Source organism: Tetrao urogallus (assembly GCF_951394365.1).
Source record: "Tetrao urogallus genome assembly, chromosome: 6".
In the NCBI taxonomy this organism is placed as follows: domain Eukaryota; kingdom Metazoa; phylum Chordata; class Aves; order Galliformes; family Phasianidae; genus Tetrao; species Tetrao urogallus.
In genome coordinates this window covers 10,817,041-10,837,465 of record NC_136819.1, presented here as the reverse complement: position 1 = coordinate 10,837,465, position 20,425 = coordinate 10,817,041, and the positions used below count along the sequence as shown (strand labels likewise).

The 20,425-nt window shown below is 39.3% G+C and overlaps 1 protein-coding gene across 1 annotated transcript in view; it reads right to left on the bottom strand.

Annotated features, from left to right (window-relative positions):
• Positions 1-10,834, bottom strand: part of INSC (INSC spindle orientation adaptor protein) — a gene marked incomplete at both ends in the record, with an annotated part of 101,946 nt that extends 91,112 nt beyond the window's left edge. The window contains one exon of the mRNA XM_079537626.1: positions 10,795-10,834. Within this exon, the coding sequence (XP_079393752.1) occupies positions 10,795-10,834 (40 nt within the window). The remainder of the gene's footprint in view (positions 1-10,794) is intronic.
• Between the last annotated feature and the right edge of the window lie 9,591 nt (positions 10,835-20,425).

Genomic DNA, 20,425 nt, shown 5'->3' with positions numbered 1-20,425 from the left:
AAGATTTTTGAAACTATGTGCTCTCTACATTCACTACCATGGCTTTAATGCCACATATCAATTTGAAACTGGTGTGGATGGACCAGCTTTGATAGCTTCTGCCATCACATACCTCAGTGAAAAACCCTCCCCAGAAGTTCAATCAATGCCCCCATAGCAGTCCCAAATACTGAAAATTATTTCTTAAGTTCAATAGCTACAACCAGCAACATGTACATACAAGCAAGAAAAGGGACATCAGTGAACTGGAGGAAAAAAGTTTAAATTATTGCAGTGTTAAATGTAAATCAGTTCTGAGATCCAGCCACCTAATTGTCCATTAAGATATCAAAACAGATGCTTCTTTTAATTTTATAGTCTTCTAAAAGGGAACTCAAGAAAATGCCGAGCATTACTCATAGTGGATCTACAGGATGGAGCTTTTGACTCATGACTCATCCAATATAAGTGAAAGCAGTTCATAAGCAGAATCTGAAAAGTTTCAAAGCACAAGACAAATATACCTTTAAATAAACCATTTCAATAAAAAGGAAAAAAAAATCATTTACAGGAAGCAGAGGACAGTGGTTACAGCTAAGGAATGAAAATAAGGAAGTCATCCTGCTTTCTACAATAAGGCTTGTCACCAACTTTGGTGGTGACATATAAGATGACAATAAAAGAGAGAAAAGTCAAATCTCAGAAGGGAAGTGCCACTTCTTCCCGTGCACTCACCTCAACTCAGAAAGCAGTAAGCACAGAATGGATGACGTTAGAAGCCATGTCAGCAAACTGCACAAAGGAACACACTCCTTAATAACAGAAGTTAAAGTTACCCCTAATTTAAAACAAACAAACTAACAAACATCATCATCTTGTACCTCAGGACAGTTGCTACCTACGTTGATTCATCCTCTTCAAATAGGATTGAAATTAGACGTTCTGATTCTAGATGAAGACCAACCTCTTCCAGGATATCAGAGAACAGAGCAGGAGAACTAGAGGTAAGCTTTAGGCCAGGAGAAATCAGTAAGAAAGACAAACATATTGAAATACCCAATAGCCCTAACAGTAATATCAGTAGTGAAATAAATCCAAAACATGTCGTATATTTAGGGGTTAAGATCTTGCTAAAATTGCATGTACAAAAGAAATTTCTGCGAATAATTATCAGGTCACATACTCATAAAAGTCAAGAGAAGCTATTTTATTACTTCTTCATCTTATTTACAGAATAGAGACAATGTTAGTCAGCACAAGTAGCTATTTGCAAGCAAGAAGTCTTCAATCAGTAAGAAAGGAATGTAATTAAAATGAGGGAAATCCAAAGCACAGTTATACCTACCAATCATGTCATCTAAATCGTACTATTTTCTTCACTAAAAATAAAGCTTTGAAACAAAGATGCCATATTTTATGCAAGTTCTTGATTACCTTTCTGCCGAGGGAGCATGTAATTTACAAGAAAGAGGACTTAAAGCTTTAAGTGCCTCTGACTTAATTCAGCATGCTGTATTGATGGTCCCATTTAGATGATTCCATTTTAGGCCCCTCTAACGCATTAAAGGCATGACTTACTCACATCCATTTGGCTAATGATCCCCTACTGCTCTAAAGTAAATGACAGCTATTTACAGTAAATTATTCAATTAGATAGAGGGAAGTGCAGCATTCATTTTATATTGTTTGACATGGCAAAACAGAAGTGTGCAAGAAGGCAGGTGGGGCATTTTAATCTTTCAGAATCAATTGTTTAATCCACAGCAAAAAAATGCACTCTGCAATACTCATCACCGTCATGATGTTATTGTAAACATTCTAAGAGACACTGATTTTGCAACTTCAGATAATACAATTCTGCCCACTTCAGAAGTCACTCATCACACCACACAAGGAGTGCCATTAGGCAGCACCTTGTACAACTGCTTCCTTTGTAAGCACAATTTCAAATTGCACACAGTGAGATTTCTCTTTCTTTAAACACATGCCACCTGGCACCTAGGAAACCAAATTTCTTTAAAATAATAATAATAATAATAATAATAATAATTTGGGGAATCTGCAGTCCTGACTCTCAATTAATTGTAATAGGATTTATACTTCTAAGTGTCTACCTTACTTTCAGAGAGAGGTCTGAATCTCCTAAGATGTCTGGGCAGAGGGATAATTTATTCTTCCCTGGATTACAGTGAAAGTACAGCTCAGCTCCCTCACAAAATAAGGAAAGGGATTCAGAAAATTAATTAAATAAAGGACATGACTGCTAAAGGAGGAATTCTCCTTAGTGTGGGTATGAGAACAAAGTCCAAGGCATAAGTAAGGCTACTATGCCTCAAGGCTGCCAGCAACCATGTTTGCACAGCTCCCACGTTGCTAGCATTTAAAAGAGAGGGGGGAAGTGAACTGGCATCGCGCCTGAGCCCTCCTAGCTCACTGATTTTTGGAGTTTATCTCATGTGAATCTGGACCACTGCAGAATAAGTACCAGGCACCCCAAATAGAAGAACATTGGCTAACTTGCCAATGCATTTAATTTTCCTTAGGCAGAGGGCCAAATTCAGCAGACACAGATCCTACTAATTTTAATGGAAGTTACACTTGCCTATGCCAGCAAGTGAAGTTTGCCCCAGGGACTGTGAGCATCACACTATAGAAAATACAACTGTAGCCAGCTTTTTAGATTCAAAGTACATATTTGAGTGGCTACAGAATTGACTACTTAGCTTTCCTTTGCTTCACTGCCTCTGAAACTGCTGGCACAATATAATGCCTCCTGCTCTTCATATGTATTTACATGCTTCTCCAGGGGAAAAGGGTTCCAGCCTGGCAAAGGCAAGGGGCTTAGGCACAGACTGTTTACTGCCACTAGACTACTGGGAATTTAGCTGATGTTTGGTACCACCTATGCAAAAGCACTGGCCAGATTTTTCAGAAGACCTCCTACACACAGTTCTTGAATTCCTGAGAAAGGTCTGCTTTTCAGTGGCCCCAGGGACTATTGTCTGCAATTTGATACTTATTTTACTAGCTACTTTCCCCTTCTTATGAAGTATTTATCACTTTTTAAGTCCCAGCTCCTTCAGAGCAAAATATATTTTAATCAAGTATTAGTTGAAATCTTTAGTGGCTTTAAACAACAGATTCTGTATCAGTTCATACCAAGCACACCTATTCCATTACTCACAAAAACTGAGAATTCCTCTCTATTTGAAGGAGTTTTTAAGGGATGTTGTAATACAAGTTAGTTTAGTAAAAATTCTAGGCCTCAGCAAATTGTACTCTTGCCCTTCAGTGGTCAACTCTGCTTTACTTACACGTATTTTCTGCTCCCCCTCCTGCTCTCAGACTAAACAGAGTTACATCTGCTGACATTCCTCCTTTGCACAAGTGGCCCAGGCTTGCATTCTTCAAGTATGTGATGATCCTCTGAAAAGTTCCACAATTACTTCTGGCTGAAAAATTACCTGTCGGAAAGTCACTGAGTTAAGCCAGATTGCAAGCCAAATTCTTCATCTACTAAGAAATTCAGAGTAGTAAAAAGATAGCATAGCCCTTGAAATTGCCCAGAAAGAAAACAAAACAAACAAACAAAAACAGATAAACAAAGAACAAAAAATAATGTGAACTTGGATCCACATTTTATTATGGTGAAGGGAAGTTGTCTATGTTTGTGAATTAAACTTTTAAAACACTTCTATAGTTCTGAAATCCCCTGGACAGCCTAATAGCAAGCCCAGAGCAACTGAGACATTCAAGGTACATTGCCAATAAAGCTGCTACCCATCACTGTTGCGCTGAGCAGGATTAAAAATGAAATATTGAGTGTACAAAATAGCATACATATTTCTGAACAGTTGTTCAGCATAGACTGCTTTGAGTGACCACAGCCAGAAGAAATGAGGTGGAGAGGGCTGGAGGAATCAGTTTTTCCCCCTGGTTCTTTGCAGACAGGCCCTTCCCCAGAAGCAGGCTGTCATGGGGAGCAGAGGTCCCATGCATTTGGAGGGAGTGTAACCCAAGAATGGAGCTGGTGTGGTTGCCAAGAAAATCTAAGTGTAACTTGCAGAAGGAACAACTTAGCCTAGGACTTGACATCACCCTTTCAGATGGCACAGAGAGGAATATTGTGGCACAGGGACTTGCAGCTCCTGCGTTCCCATCTCATTTTCTGCCATTCCTTGCTGTCTCAATCACACAGCAGAAGTTTCACCAAAACTAATACAAAAAAATACATTAATGGCTCCAAAAAGATTGGATTCACAAGCAGCATTTCCAAAACACTCGGACACCCCTTGCTGTACAATTATAGCAAAACGCAGTTTCTCTCCACCTTATGCAGGTGCCCTGCATTCTCATTCATATTACAATTAACAGACATTAAGGGTCAGGTACACACATCAGCTAGAAAATGACATGATGCTTAGTGAGCCTAAGCCTGCTCCCATAACATCAAGCTTTGAGAGGTTTTTTCTCAAACCCCTTGACACTGTTTTCAGCTAGAGTAATATTAACTAAACAAAGGAACAGGCAACGTTTCCATAAGGCATTGGGTATGCCATCCCATAATCTTCCCTCTCCCTCATTTCATAATTCATACATGTTTATCTAAAGTATAGACACAGCATTTTTAATAGCACCGAGCATGAAATAGAACCACTCCCTGAGGTTTTCCAGGACTCCCACAATGTCAGGAGCTGCTTAATACATCTGTGAAAGCAGAAAGCTAGCTTTTTCTTCTTTCTAAATTAAAAAAACAATTTTTTTTTCTTCTTCAGCAGCCAGGGGTCACCTTCTCCTCAAAAGTTCTATGAACATTCACCTCTGTCATATGCTTAGGGGAGAGGAATGGGAAGACAAGCAGGAATAGTCAAACAAAAGGATGCAAGAAAGCAGATATGAAAGAAAAATCTGCTCTGGGGAGGTACTTGCATTGAAAACAACCATGATTTTATTTATATATTAAAAAAAAAAAAAATTGACACACAAGTCTCTTTGCACCAAAACTTCCAGATTTAAGTGTCAGTCTGTTGGAGACTGTAAGTCCCTGGTACAGAGCAGTGCTTCATCAATGGTAAGAGCACATTTCAGACAGTAATATGCAGTACATTACTCATCCTTAAACAAGGAAAATCCATTTTTCTCTTGAAAATCAACATGATATATATATATATTTTTTTTATTTAAACCTCTAACTTTCTCTTCATTTAATAATTTTTCCAGAAGTGCTTAAAATCAAACATATTTGGAGAAGTTACAAAACCTTGCACAGGGGCTCAATTTCCTACAAGTAAATACCCCCATTTTCTGAAGTTCTAATCAGTTCTGCTTTCTATGTCAATCCTATTAGCTGGCAACCTCCAGTGCATTTCTGTGACTGCTGTATATTCATTCCTCCTCACTGTTTTAAAAAAAATCTATTAACCCACTTTGTAACTTGCATCAAAATGGGAATCCTGGCAGAATAAATAAGACACTAATGTTTATACCTCACAAAGTAGAAGGATAACAGATCTTTTAAAGGGAAATTTCATTTTTGTTCAAAACCGACTGAAGCACAGTTTAGGGGATCTTTATTCCAAAAGCCTTCTACCAGTGGAGGACTGTCATACAAAGCAATGTATGTAGAAGCTCCAAACTGGCAGTGACCAACCTATCTTCCAAACATCAGACAGCATAACCCTACAGATACCATTCTGAAACACTTAGCTGAGGTGCAAGACTAATTAACATGGTGTTTTAGCCAAGCCATGGCTGCTGTAGTACCTGAAAGGAGGGTAAATCTGTGCCCCTCACTTGCTATAAAGCAGTGTCTTAACAGCTCCATGCAGCATAGCCATGCTCTTGTGTTTCTAGAGCATACAACCATCTCTCCTTGTAGCGAATCCTTGAAAATATGAAATCAAATCAGACTTCTTCGCCCATGCTCAGGTTTCTAAGAGCATCTTATACAGAAATCAAGAGGAAAAAAGCAGCCACACAACCCACCAGAAGTAACCTTCAGTTGTGCTTTGGCAAAAATCCTAGGCAGCAACAAGATTTTCCTTTTAGCTAGCAAACAGATTCCATTTCCTTTTTTCCAGAGCCCACATCCGTATATATTCAACTGTAGTTTTGGTATCAGCATTTATGGCTTTCATATGGTTACCATTTCTAAGGAAACCACTTCCTCAGTATAGACATAGCTAGTATATTTTCTTTTTTCACATTATTCTGGATTTGGCAGAGTATTTGTATGAGTGGGGAGAGAGGGAGGAGAAACCACAAGGGATAGATATCAGACCAAAATAAATCAAAGGTAAGCATGTTTCTTAAGACACAGGAAATTGAATATGCAAAAAGCAGTGGGATATCTTCCCAAGCTTGCTTTCTGTCTGTCTTCTTTCAATATAGAGATTCTCCACCATTCAAATCTGTCCTGGTGGGACTTCATGCAATCGGTAACAATTATCCCTGGTACTGAGGCTACAGTGTCCCAGGAGCAGAGCTTTTGCCTGCCCTAATAGTATGCAGATTGATACATTAAATTGAAAAAGAGAAGTCTAAGGAACAGGCACAGATGTTTCAGTCTGCCACTGACGTGCCGTGTGGCCTGACATCAACCATTACAGCTGCTTGCTCCATTGCACAGTAACAGTGATTTTTTTTGACACATAATAAATACTACCTACAGAATACAGCCATCCATCCTGACACATCTCACCTGGCCTGTAACAAACAAAATTTGGAACAAATGAAAAACCCAAAGATCAGTCCGCTATTGGCACAATCAATGCATTTAAACTCCATTGCATTTAGGATAGACATGTCTAAAACCCATAAGCTTGGCAGTGTAGGAGGGGGGTAAAAAAAAAAAAAAAATTCAAGTTACTCAGATTCTGATCTTTGAGAACAAGTTGACCTAGTTTAAATTCCTCCTGTGCTTGCCTCTCTGAATAGGTTGGCTTTGTCAGCTGCAGCGCCTGGGAAAACAGAGAGTCCAGCCAGCCTTGGAAGATTGCTCCCAACAGTATTTTTACATTTTCTAATGGTTGCTTTCTGATAACTCAAAAAAATTCTGATATATGTATTTATACCTGTTAAATTTTCCATTGGGACTCCAGCTGCAATCTTAACACAGCTAAAGATCAGCAGGTCTTTCCATTTCAAGCAAACAAGTTTTCATGTAAGTTCTTTCTTCAAACAAAAGTAGATCTTGTGAAACAGATATTTAAGAACCATTTCAAAGAATCAGATCAGATTCAAGGATCAGACTTTAAAATAAAGAAAACAAAGCAAAAAAACACCAGAAATGCTAAATTTAATGCACATTGATTTTTAGGATCAAATAACATTTCCAGGATAATGGAAAAGTACATCTGCGATTATGCCATTTTTTAATACAAATCCATTAGGAACATAACTTTAAGCAAATAACAGCTTCTGTTTTACCAGAGGACAGTATGGATCCCAGCAAAAGATAGCAATCATGGAGCAGAGCTGGTTTACACCACCTGAAAATACGGCTCACCTTGCCGTAGAGAACCACAATCTAAGAACAGCACGCGATAACCCAGGTTTACCAATGTGCACTTCTGATCTTCTCTTGCTCTGTCCTGAAGTAGGCATTGACCTAACAGAAGTTTGGAATATGTGATACAACGAGCCATCGCTGTGGAAAACAACCTCTCTGAACACCACTTCCGTACACAGAAAATTCAACCCATGTTGCAAATACTATAGGCTGCTTTCTGCCTATACACTCATGTCTTATCTTGTCTAGTTGATGACTTCGGCCTGTGCTCTGATCCTACAGAAATCATTTCTGAAGTTCTATTCAGGATTTACTTTTTAATACTACAGAAACAATCAGCCAGGAAAAACAATAAATAAAAGTCACTTGGTTCTCACAATTAGCTAGGGGGTACGGAGAGTAATTTAAAGAGCAAAAGAATTTGGAGTGATGTTGCAAAATCAGAAGCATATTCAGTTGCTCTCCCTGAAGTTTTTCCACTCTATCTATAGCTTTTAGGAACTAGCTACTGTAAGCTGCATACAATACAGAACTTTGATCACTCAAAGCATCTAACCAATAAATCCTTATTAGTAAAATACCCTATTAATTACTGCAATAGTTAAAATAATCTGAAGAAAATGAAATAGATATTCTTATCACTACAGAGGAAGGCAGTGCTCATTTCCAGCCAGTGACTGAGATATTTCCTACTCTGACTTCTGAGTGCATTTCTGCCCACTGCAGAGTGGAGAGAAGGAAAAGAGAGGTAAACAGCCTGGTCTATCAGCAGACCTATGGTCAAATTACTCCAAGAGACATTGAACACAGCTGAATTAATAGGTTCATCAAGAAGGGAGTGAATGCTGTTACATCTTGTTTAAAAATACATTTTAAAAACAACATCCATTTTTTCCCTCACCTTTATAACTCTGAGGAAAGGCATTAGGTGTGAGTTCCATGCACACGCTGCTGGTACGTAATGCCGTAGGACAAGTGAGGTGATGATTTAGTTTGTGTCACTTTGCTATTATTCAGTCACATATAATTAATTGAAATAGGCTCAATTTGGTGGCAAATGGAAGGGGCGTTGTTTCTGGTGTATTCGTTGTTGTTGAAGGAAACAGAAAGTTACTAAACAAGAATTTTCAAAGGTGTTCGTTGACTGTTAGGATCATCAAGGCCTCATTTCTGCCCTGAAGCAGAAAAGGGCTACGCTTACATTCACAGACTGGCCCTAATTCTCAACTATGCTCTTGCAGATGATTTTAAGCTAGTAGTCTACCTGGTCCCTAGTGCCGGCAGCATATAGCCACATCTGTTACAGCTTCCTTCCACTTTTCTTAAACCACGTGTGGAGACAGTGATCTGGAGAACAAGAATACTGCTGCATCTTTGGCAACATGCTTCTTTCCAGCTCGTCTCTCCCTCGTGGCTCCTCCCAACACCAAAGGCAAACAGCAGCTGCTGCACAGCCTTCACACTGGCTTTCTAAGTGTCTGCAATTGTTCATTCAGTACCTGACTTTGAATAAATCAAGGAAACCATTTTGAATTTCACAACATACAAAGCTCTACCAACTGTATTCCTTTGTTAACACTGTCCCGCCTACTAGTTTGGGCCCCACTGAAAGACAGAGATTAATCCAAAGTCTTAATCAGCAGTTGGCATAATGTCGAAAGCAGATTCAATTCCCTTTACTTCTGCTGGAGCAAGCAATGAAGCTGAGCTCTTGTTTCATTACCAAAAAGAGTTTCCAGAGGAGAAGTGGCCAATTCATCCCCTTTGAAAATCTTCAAATAGTCAGGTCCATCTGGTGATCATTTCCAAAAGATCAGCATTTGGTTGCTTATTTATTTAAAGTATAATTATAATTTTTTCTACAATCATATCTTCTCTGGTTTCTTCCTTGGCTCAGTTTTGGTACTGGAAGCTGAAGGCCATCTAACTCAGACAAACCCATTAGCTGGGGAAGACAGAGTTTCCAAAGCTGGAACAAAACTCCCCTGCCTAAAGTTTGCTTCTCTATGGACGAACAGCTGCATTCTCAGACTCTCAATGAACTTGTAAAAATCTTTTTCCAGAACAGCTACAACAGCACAAGCACAGTTCAGCTCCCACTGTCTGCCTTGTTACAGCTCCCTGTTTTGATTCAGCTTTCTTTTTAGCAGCCAGAAGGACTATTCATTTGCACTTAATTCAACCAGTTTATGCTAACAACAGCTTTAAAAAAATTCACTGCATCCAGCCCCTCAATTTCTTCTTCAGTAACATACAAAAATGGCATTAAAACTTGAAAAAATGGAAAGGTACCATCACCAAAGATAGAGGAGTATGTAATGCAATAATGAAATGTGAGCAGAATGAAGCTCTACAGTGCTTGGTTTCTAGTATAACTCGTACATCAGTTATGGTGGTTTGTTCTTAGCTTCAAGTTTTTACCTGCACAATTTTTTATTCTTGCTTTTTTTTTTTGAAGAAAATGCAAGAATATTAGTAGTTTCTAGATAGCATGAAACCACAGATAAAGTCTAAAGTGCAAATACAGCAGCCCTCAGGCTCATCTCTCTTGCAGATCAGAATACAAATGATTCCTTCTCTATTCTGACTTATTCAACAAGATATAGGCTGTTCATAAAAAGAACTACAAAGCTCTGGAAGGGTATATTCTGGTTTTTACGGCGTTTCTATATGGTTGTTTTTGGTTCTTTCCCCCACCTCTGAAGCCCTTTAGACACACTTCAGACACACATCCAGAGCAATCTAATAGCAGAATCTGAAATGAGAGAACCAGTATACAAGCACAAAAAAAGAAGTAAAAGCAACCAAACAAAACAAACAACACACCCATCTTAGATAATCTAATGAAAAGTTGTAAATCCAAAGCAGTTTACACTACTTAATGTGCGAAAACACCCAGGACTTCTGTTCTACCAGGATCCCAGCCCAGCAAAGCATTTAAGGACATTGATAAGCAAAATAATGAGAATGTTTAAAACCTGACACCTGCTTTGTTACTTCAGGGCCAGCAACCTCAGCACTGCTTGTCACACTTCACTGAAATTAGTTGCATTGATCTTCACTCCCTGCTCATAACCTCGCCAACCACCCTGTGGCTCAGAGCATAGGCCACTCCACACCAGACTTGGCACAGCTGCTGTTTTTTCATTACAGTGCATGGAGCAAAAAGTAGTCACTATGCATTTTGACATAGCTCTTGATGAAACCACAGAGAAACCTAGTTTAGAAGCTTTTAGGAAGACAATAAGGAAAAGAACACATCCCCCTTGTACCACCTCATAGGAATAGCTGCACAGCATGCCTACCTGAAGTGCCATTAGGCAGCAGCTGCTCCTGGTGGCTCATTTGAAACTGAGGCATTTCTCTGGGCTGATGTGGTTGTCTGGTTAGTGCACCAGTTGGATTCTGGTCCTGGTTCCCACACAGCCCAGTGAGTCACTTATGTCCTTCTTGACTCAGCAAAATGCATGCCCAGTCTGGAATTTATGGAGAACATGCTTCAGGCCAGTTTATTTCATTGAGACTCGTGCATGCTCTTTGTTTGAGGAAGAATGACTGTTTTGCAAGGCTAAATCCTTTACCTTCTACAAAAGGAAAAATATTAAATAGCAAAGGGCTGTTCTTCCCTTTCCACTGCCTTTGTCTTGCTTATTTAGTCAATAAACTACACAGAAATGAAAAACTGTCCATTTTATCCCCCATTGCGTGAACATAACTCTCAGATAAAGACCATTAGAGTACATTGAATAACTCTAAGATGTGAAAATTTGGCCAAAGCAATTTTTTAGACAAATTAAGTATGCAGAATGCAGCCGGCAATCTGTTGCAAATGATAAAATACAAGACATCAACGTGCTGTACAGACTTACCCTGCTTTCATGCTAGGATCACAGCACGTAATGACCAAGTCTTTAGATGGGTACTGAGTTAGGAAGTAATACCCAAAATACATGGTTTCAGGCAAACAATGGTCTGACAACTAGAACAATGGATCCACACCAGTAAAAAAAAAACAAAACGAAGCAAGTTTGTGGTGATGATCTTGTGAATGAGAAGCTGAGTACAGGACAGTAATGTTACAACTCAATCTCAAATGAAAACTAATTAACCACTTGGGAAAAAGGAGATAGCAAATTAAAGCTTCTTCACAAATACCCCAGTGCCTTTATGTGGTCTGCCATCTTTGGTAGGGAGGAGCAGTAACAATGATAGGCCTGTCAGGGGGATAACATTCTAACATAGGATGCAGGTTCTCAGCACAACAGGGTGACAAAGCACAGGGGCTGACAAGCATCTGCCTTCTCAATATTCAGCCTTCTGATCCCCAGAAATATTGGGAATTATTTGCACAAACATGGGTACCACCAAACATAAAAATAACTCCTACTATAAGGAGAAAGCAATGCAATAAGGAAAAAAAAAAACCAAAAAGGAGCAGGGAGTATCTAAGACTGTCCCCAACCATTTATATAATTGAAATAACCACAGTTTGGCATACGCCTTGCCTGCATGCACAGTATAGCTGGGACACTGGCTTACTGAAGTTCACCATCAGAAACTTCTGGTTCTAGAATCAAAGCTACCACACCTCTTCCTCATCACCTTGCAGGAGAAAAGAAAAATCGATGTAGTAAATGTCCTGTGAATAAAGCAAGAATACCTCTTTCCTTCATCATTTCAAAGCTCTCGTGCACAGAACTTTTGAGGATTCCTTTCATTAATCTGGAGATACAATTAAATCACAAAACATAGCGAGTCTATTAATATATGAGCCAATCAAACATTGTTGCTCATGCGCCACATAGGGAAACAGTCAAAGCACAATCCTATCATACATACAATAACTCTAGCACTTCATAAGAAAAGTGGACTTGCTGCAGAGACTGTCACAACAGTTAAATGCTGCAGACTTTACTCTCTGAGCTTCAAGCTTCCTGAATGCATACAGGACAGCACGGATATGTACAGATGATCATGAAGTCCTAAACTGGCATATATTAATCTCATTCGGAGTGAGACTCAGAGATCTTTGTGGGTCACTTCCAGCTGAGGATATTCTATGATTCATTTATCCACCCAAAAAGAAACGTCTTTCATGTCACTAGAAAGCACAGATGCTTTGAACGAAGGGTAGCACTTCCACTGCAGCAACCAGCACAACAGTGCTCAAAGAGAACTTCATCCCACGCTCTCATCCCAAAGGTGTGATAAGGGCTCTCCAGAATAAATACAACATGAGCCTTATTTAATCAAGTGACCTACTGAATTCCAGCCAGCATAATCACTTGTTTTCCATCGCCAAAGGTTCATAGGACCAAAGATATTATTTTGATACTGCAATATAAGAAAACCATACCTTACATTTGCTCTTATTTTATTATTGCCTACAGTTTCTAGCAGCAATTTGGACTCTAGACTTTACTCTTCTGCACTAGAGCTAAATAGTGTACAGCTATATTCAGCAAGGCCTAGCAGCGTTTATAGCAATATCTTCAGTTTCCTTTTGATGTTACCTTTTATTTCCATGCTGTAAGCAAAGACCGAAGCATAATATAAATTTTGATCAGCACTAACTGAAGAAAATTACAAAGAGCTGACACACTTAAGTTTTGTCAACTACTCAACCTTTGAACAGCCTCACAGCCTTCTCCATCACTTTTGACTTTCATTACTCCAGAATAGCACTTAACTGACTTGGGAAAATGGTATGAGAATGGGCAAAGCTACTTCTTTGGCTGAACACAGGTAGCACCCTGCCTTGCTCAGCAAACTTCACAAAGAGAGTGGAGACAGAGGGGGCTTTACTTGTTTCTTGAACACTGCATACTTGTGCTAAGAGGTAGTAACTAAATTAGCAACACCTCATAGGTTTGTGATTGTGCAATCTCCTTCCAAGACCAGCAGGCTTACTGTATAACCGATAGAGTAGGAGGGGGACCTCCTATCCCCTTGAAGTTGACAGTCCACAGAAGATTTCCAATAGCTCTAACAAAGGCTTTAGGCATCCATGAGAATTAAAGAAATCACAGACATTTTTACACAACTAAATATTCCTTCACTTAGAAGTAACAGATTCCTACTATTCAACCTTCAGATTATTGATAGAATAATGTTCCTATTAGCAGGTCAGTCACTGATTTTTTCATCAATGTATGAAGAAATTGCTTAAAACTGAACTATTTTTCATATAAACATAATTAACTGTGCAAATGAATTAGCACAGCGACTCATTCAAATCTTCCCATCTTCCAAAGGAGCAATGCATTATTATAAAATACAAGTTTTAAACCAAGCCCTGTTTTACTCTCATTAATATTAGACAGGCACACAGTAATAGCACACTGCTAACATAGCCACCGAGACAAATTCCCTTGTCAGCTCTTACAAGTTCAGCAGTGTTGGCTGCTTTATTTGATTTATGACATCAGAAGCAATGTAAAACCCTGTGTGTGGTCCTTGGGAAAGGAAGTCTCAGCAGTGGCGCTGCTGCAAGAAGGACTCACAGCCTCTCTGTCACCCAGAGAGATGCAACAGCCAGCAAAGCCACAGAACAGACCTGGAAAAATATGAATAGATCAAGAAAACATTGCAGACACAGGCAAGCATACTGAACCTAAGACAGACATCTGAACTGCAAAAGACTTCAAGGATGAGATGAGACTCCCTGCATTAGACTGGCTGTCCAACAATGTTCACAGAAGGGCTTCAGAGTTTGATTTCCTTAGATACATCTTTCCCCAAATCAATACTACTTCATTTAAGAATTAGCACAACTGATTCCACCCTTTACAGAGAACGGAGCAAGTTTTTATTAGCTGCCCCAAAGCCATGAAAGGCCTCCCGTGATAAAACAAGAAAAAAAGCAGAAGTCTTTGGCCATTCAAGTGCATCAAACTATCAGAGTTTGAGTATCAAAACTATGTTTGCATAACAACCTATTAATCAACATCCTTATGCAAAGGTCATCTCTTACTAAAGAAATGAGCTCAGCTGATTAGCTCTGCAAAAGAAGAGAACAGTGAGACTTAAGAGGCTGTGCCATAGTTTTCCTCCATAGCTTCTGGCAACGGAGATTGACTTTTCAGCACCCCTACTTATTCACTGTCACAAGGTCAAAGAATTTATAAACCTCTTGCGTAATGTCATGTTAAAACTGCATCTATATTTACCACAGATCTTACACATCCAAGTCCATCGGTAAATATCTCTCAGTTTCCACAAGGCTGAAGCCATCAAGAACCGAGCGTATCGGACATCAGGCAATGACGAAATCTGTCTTCCCACTTGCAGTGCGTCATATGCAGATTGCGTATTGCCTGGGAGAATAAATAGCAAGTCCCTGACAAAAAGGTAAAGCAGGGATTTACTTTTGCTTTGCTTTTAGGCACCACGTATTTGAGTTTAAACTCCACAAATTCCAGAAGGCTGAAGGGCAAACTAGAACAAACAAATATCAACAGAGCTCAGCTTCTCCTAGTCTGGCACTGGCAATCTGCTGCTTCCTATGGGAAGTGCTCTCATGGCACATCTGCTTTAACTTCAGTGTTTGAGGCTGTGGCCTACTTAAAATAAGTTATTCACACTTTTTGACATCTGGACCATCTTCATCTGTGCCTATGACTAATGAGAACCTAGATATTCCGGGACTTATTTTTGCTGAAATTCACCTGACATTTACATTCCCACGCGTGTAAGACATTTAAAAATTAACAGTTGATATGAAGTGTGCAATGAAAGAAATTCTGCCCTTAGTCACTTATGATTATTTGGCTTTGCAAATTCAGATGTCATTCCTCACACCACAGTATGTGATACACCACAGGTATTTCCTCTTTCTGAGTGCAGGCACGGTTGTGTTGTCTCAGATAACAGCGAGCCCTGAGAAACAGCGATGTTAAACTTGGTAAAGTGATAGTTTGCAGTGACCTCCAACTATTCTAAATGCTAGTTCATAGAAACACAGATTGGCTTAGATCACCTACTTCCAACCCTCTGCTGCAGGCAGGGTTGCCAACTGCCATATCAAACACCAGCTCAGGCTGCCCGTGGCCCATCCAACCTGGCCTTGAACACCTCCGTGGAGGGGCATCCTCAGCTTTTCCAGGCAGCCTGTGCCAGTGCCTCACCATCTCCACTGTAAAAAACTTCCCCCCAACATCTAATCAAAATCTTCCCTTCTTAAGTTTAAAACCATTCCTATTTCCCAGTCATTATCTACATGTGTAAAAAAGTTGATTACCTCCGTGTTCATAACCTCCCTTTAAGTACTGGAAGGCCACAATGTGGTCTCCCTAGGCTGAACAAGCCCAGCTCCCTCAGCCTGTCTTCACAGGAGAGGTGCTCTAGCCCTCTGGTCATCTCCCTGTCCCTTCTCCAGATCTCTTCTGAGTTGGGGGCCCCAGACCTGGGCCCAATTAAACAACATCTGAAAGATGCAAGAATACCTCCGTAGCAGCGCGATGTGTCAGTTCCACCCTTCGAGCTGCTTTATTCCCTCCTTAGCACACATATCTCACTTTCATCAAGACTATTGCCCCGTACCTATTCCTGCAAATTCAGTTCTGAGGTGTCAGGGCTGCTAGAAGGGAGAGAGAACAAGAGAAAGCATTTTAAATTGGAAAAAAAAAAATTTTCTAAATTGCTTAATATACTTTCAAGAAAGAAAACTTGAAGCAATGTGATAAACTCTTTACATATTACCCTTATAAAAGGCTTCTCTCCCCTTGCTAGCTCACTGTTCCTATTATTCAAAGAAATGAATTCTAGCTCCTTTCTGTTCCCCTCCTTTTCCCTCTCTGTTCTGAGGTACTGCATTTGATTTTGAAAGGAAATGGGAATTTTGAAGCATTCCATACCTGTGTGCAGGCTGTTACAAAGGCCTTTCATTAGGAGATTACATAAGTGGTACTTGAAGTAATCATGGTACAGAAAAGATACTTTAAGCGAACAATTTATTCATGCGATAAGCGTCGCCTCATTTATTTTCCATGGAAATAGATCTGATTAATGCTTCTATTTTCAAAGCCCATTAAAGCACGTCTGCCTTTGGCAAACCGTACTGAGATACACAATGCTAAACAATGTTTTTGTTTTGTTTATCATACATTTATTTACTATTACTTTGTGACGTAGTTTTTGTGTTCAGCTTTTGACAGCCGTAAATGAAATTCTGTTGAAAATAGAAACAAACAACTAGCCTGAAATGAATAATTTCATCTCCAAGCATCTAAAGAAAGAAAGAAACAAACAAACGAAAAACAACTGCAAGATTTGAGAGCAAAACTAAAATTATTTCATATAACCGGCTGGTGCAAGATCTGCCAACCAAGAGCAAAAGGCAAAAGCTATGAGAACACGAGGTATAGAGTTTGAATAATCAGAAACTGTTACCATATCCCTCTTTTAGGCAGACATGCCAACTTCCCTGCAGAAATAATTTACAGGTATTTGTGAAATAACTTTAGCCTAAGAAAACGCACATTTTATAAGTACTTGGTCAAGGCGGTGTGTTTATCCATGGAAACCCTCAAGAAGCCAAGAGGAAAAAGAACATTCTTAAGTTGAACAATATTATCCAGATCGTGTCCTGTTACGAGGCCATTTCTCAGCACATCTTTGCAATCAATGAAAGAACAGCAGAGCACTTGTCCATGAGATCTGGCTCCGCACTTGAGCACTTCAGGGTGGGTGTCTGCTATTCCCATAAAAGCACCAATAGGAGAAAAGACAAAATAATATGTACCTTATGAAGTTTATGAGTAGGATCATTTTTATAACTGGATTTACGAGTCTGAAATCACAGTATTACTTTCCATCTCTAAAACAAGGCTTATTTGTTTACTTTTAAAAAAAATTACTGAAAAACAATTAAACTATGTTCTACAAAGAATGCAAACTCCTCTCTTCTGTCCCCTTGTAACATAGAAAAGCCCCAAATCCTTCACACAGTGGGAATATCCTTTCAACTTTGGCATTATTTTGGACAAGGAATTCTGCTGTAATTCATATCTCCAATACAACAACTAGCATGCTTCTTTCTGTTCTATTTCACTGAACCAAATCAGGGTCCTTACCCTGCTCATTTCAGCAGGATAACTAATACATTTGCAAAGAGCTAATTAATTGTCCAGGCAATTCATAGCATATATCCTCTTTGCTTGCACATGAGTATAAAACCAGCAGAACACTCCAACTACAACAATTCTGGGGGGGGGGGGGGGGGGGGGGAAGGTAACATTGACACTTCTCAATACCATCAACACACTTATCAGCACTACAATCTACTGTTACATCATTTTTGACCCATTCTTAGTACACAGGCCTGTTTCACTGTCATCGTTTCTGCAAGATGAATTGGGTACCACAGATTATCAGTCTCAATTTGTGCCAGTAACAGTTTAAATGGGCTATCAGGAAGAGTTTCTTCATGAACAGAGTCATCAAGCACTGGAACAGACTGCCCAGGGAAGTGTTCAAGTCTGCATCGCCGGTGGACGTGACATTAAGTTCAGTGATGGGACTCAGTAGTTCACGTTGAGGACTGGATTTGAAGGTCTCTTCCGATCTAATTGATGCTATGATTCTATTATGCGATTACAAAGATAACTGTAAAAATCCTTACTTTTGCTAAAAGTAAACAGATCCAGCATGAAATGGCTCTTCAGATTAAATATGCAATCATTTTCCCTGCAGGCATTTATTCTAAAGACCTCAATGGAAAGATGCACAACATTTTAGATTGGTAGGCAGTGAGATTCTTGTGACAGGGCAGGGTAAGAAAGAGAAAGCAGACCTGGGAATTTAGTGGGTTCTTATCAAGGAATTTACAAGATCTGCTTTTTAACAGAAAACAGTGCAAGCTTTAACTACTACTGGCTGTATAAACCCCAGCAAATATTGGAAACATGACTTCCACTCACATGGCAGTTCCCACACTTCCAAAGTACAGAAAGGAATGCACCAGCACAAATAATTCTTTACTATAAATAATTATAATATAATCACAAGCACCTACTGAGGTAAACTTTGAAAGTTAAGCAGAATGTGTTTGAAGTTTCTTTTTGTTTCAGAGACATGAGTAATTTCAAAATCATTCTTTAGGCTAAGTAAGCAGTGACTTACTTTTCTTGCCCCATGGTCTGAGGTTGACTATTCAGACAAGTTTTCTTTTTCATTTTGCAGTAACTTATCCCTCAGCAATCCTACCGTTTCATGCAGGTGATACCACTGCACCAGTTCAGGCAGTACCGTATTTAGAGACTGCTCTGGGTACTTAATGGCATTTTACTCCCAAGGAACACAGAAAGCGAAGGAAACACAGTCAAAGTTCATAAACAAGTTAGTCCTCAACACTAAAGCAGAGCAAAGCACTTCTCCAGCCAGGAAAGGTTTATCACTGCTGATCATACAAAGCCTACTATGAATGATTAGAGTAAGGCAGTAAAGGATGCTGATGTTTTATATCTGCTCCTCCAGTCATTTTAATAACGTCCAAAATAAGGCCCTAAACCCATATCTAGATCAAAAAGCACCAGGAGGATTTTATTTAAAATAAAAAGTAAAAAGTGGGGAGATATTGAATATTTTATATAGGAAGAATATAAAATAAAATCCTTCTATCTAGGACAAATTCCTGCAAAATAGTGTGCAAACAATAACTGACTTAAAGAAGAAGCATTCGGTTATCTAGTTTCTGTATCCTTAGAGCACACAAAATAAACTGTACTCGAAACCTCAAACAGATGCCTTGTACCAATAGGAATTTCTTAACTGGTGGCCGTGCTCACATCCATGGACAGTAACATAAACTTTATCAAAGATAGACTTTGAACCATCTTTTACATTACTTATTGGCAAATGTATCAATTATTTAACTTCACCATTACGCTGTCTTACCATAAGAGAAGGTCCTAAGCTTCCCTAAATTAACTTGGGAGTAGTATAAGCTAAAAGATGCTTATTGTTTAAACGTGTTACATGCTGATTATCAGTGGTTTTGTTTTTGTTTTTTGTATATATATATAAATACAAAATATATATATATTTAATGGAGTCTTTCACTTAAACGTACACATTTATTTAAACAAATCCTATTCCAGATCTCCTAACAATTTAACCATTCATTTTTCTTCTGTTACACAAAGCTGTGACTCATGACCATAGCAGTGTTTTCTACGTGGGCACTGGGTTAAATGGATGAAGTACTCTGTAGACTACTGGCCTGCTTACCTGACAAGACCCAGACCTGAGCTGTAGAGAATGTCACCTACTCAAAGTTGCATGGCTTAGCAGCCGCAGAGTACTTGCCTGGATTGAAGTTCAGCTATTGCCAGAAGTGCTGATATTTGCTTGGGGGATAGGTTCCTTGTTTGTTTGTTTGTTTGTTTTTCCTTTGTACACAAACTGCTCCTCCTACCTCTGCAACCAGTGAGAAGGCTGATCCTCAGCAAAAGGCTGGAGCTACCACATGTAAATGACAGTAAAAGCCTTAGCCTTTGCTGGAAAAGGTTCCTCCAGTACAATAGAGGGGATTGTGCACGAGGAAAGAATGAGATACTAGTGTAGAGAATCCTTCAAAGCATGTTGAACTAGAAATGCCTCAGCTGCCCTGAGACTTGAGCCCAGTACCCCCCATGGGCATTGCCAAGGGGCCTTACTTTACAAGTGAGGTGGGTGTGATGTCACAGCCAGGTGGTGTTGGAGCACACAGGGCTCACAGATACTTTTTTTTTGTTCTAACTTAATATTTTGTTCTAACTTAATATTAACTTGGTTTAATCTAAAAGAAATAGTCAAAACAACAGAAGCAGTAGTACTTACGCATCCTTCAGGTTCATAAAGAAAAGCCAGTGTCTTATATTCCTCTTTCAGACTGCTCTCCACAGAAGGCAGTTGGTCTGTGCTGTGTACTGATTTCACTCCTTTCAAACACCGTTC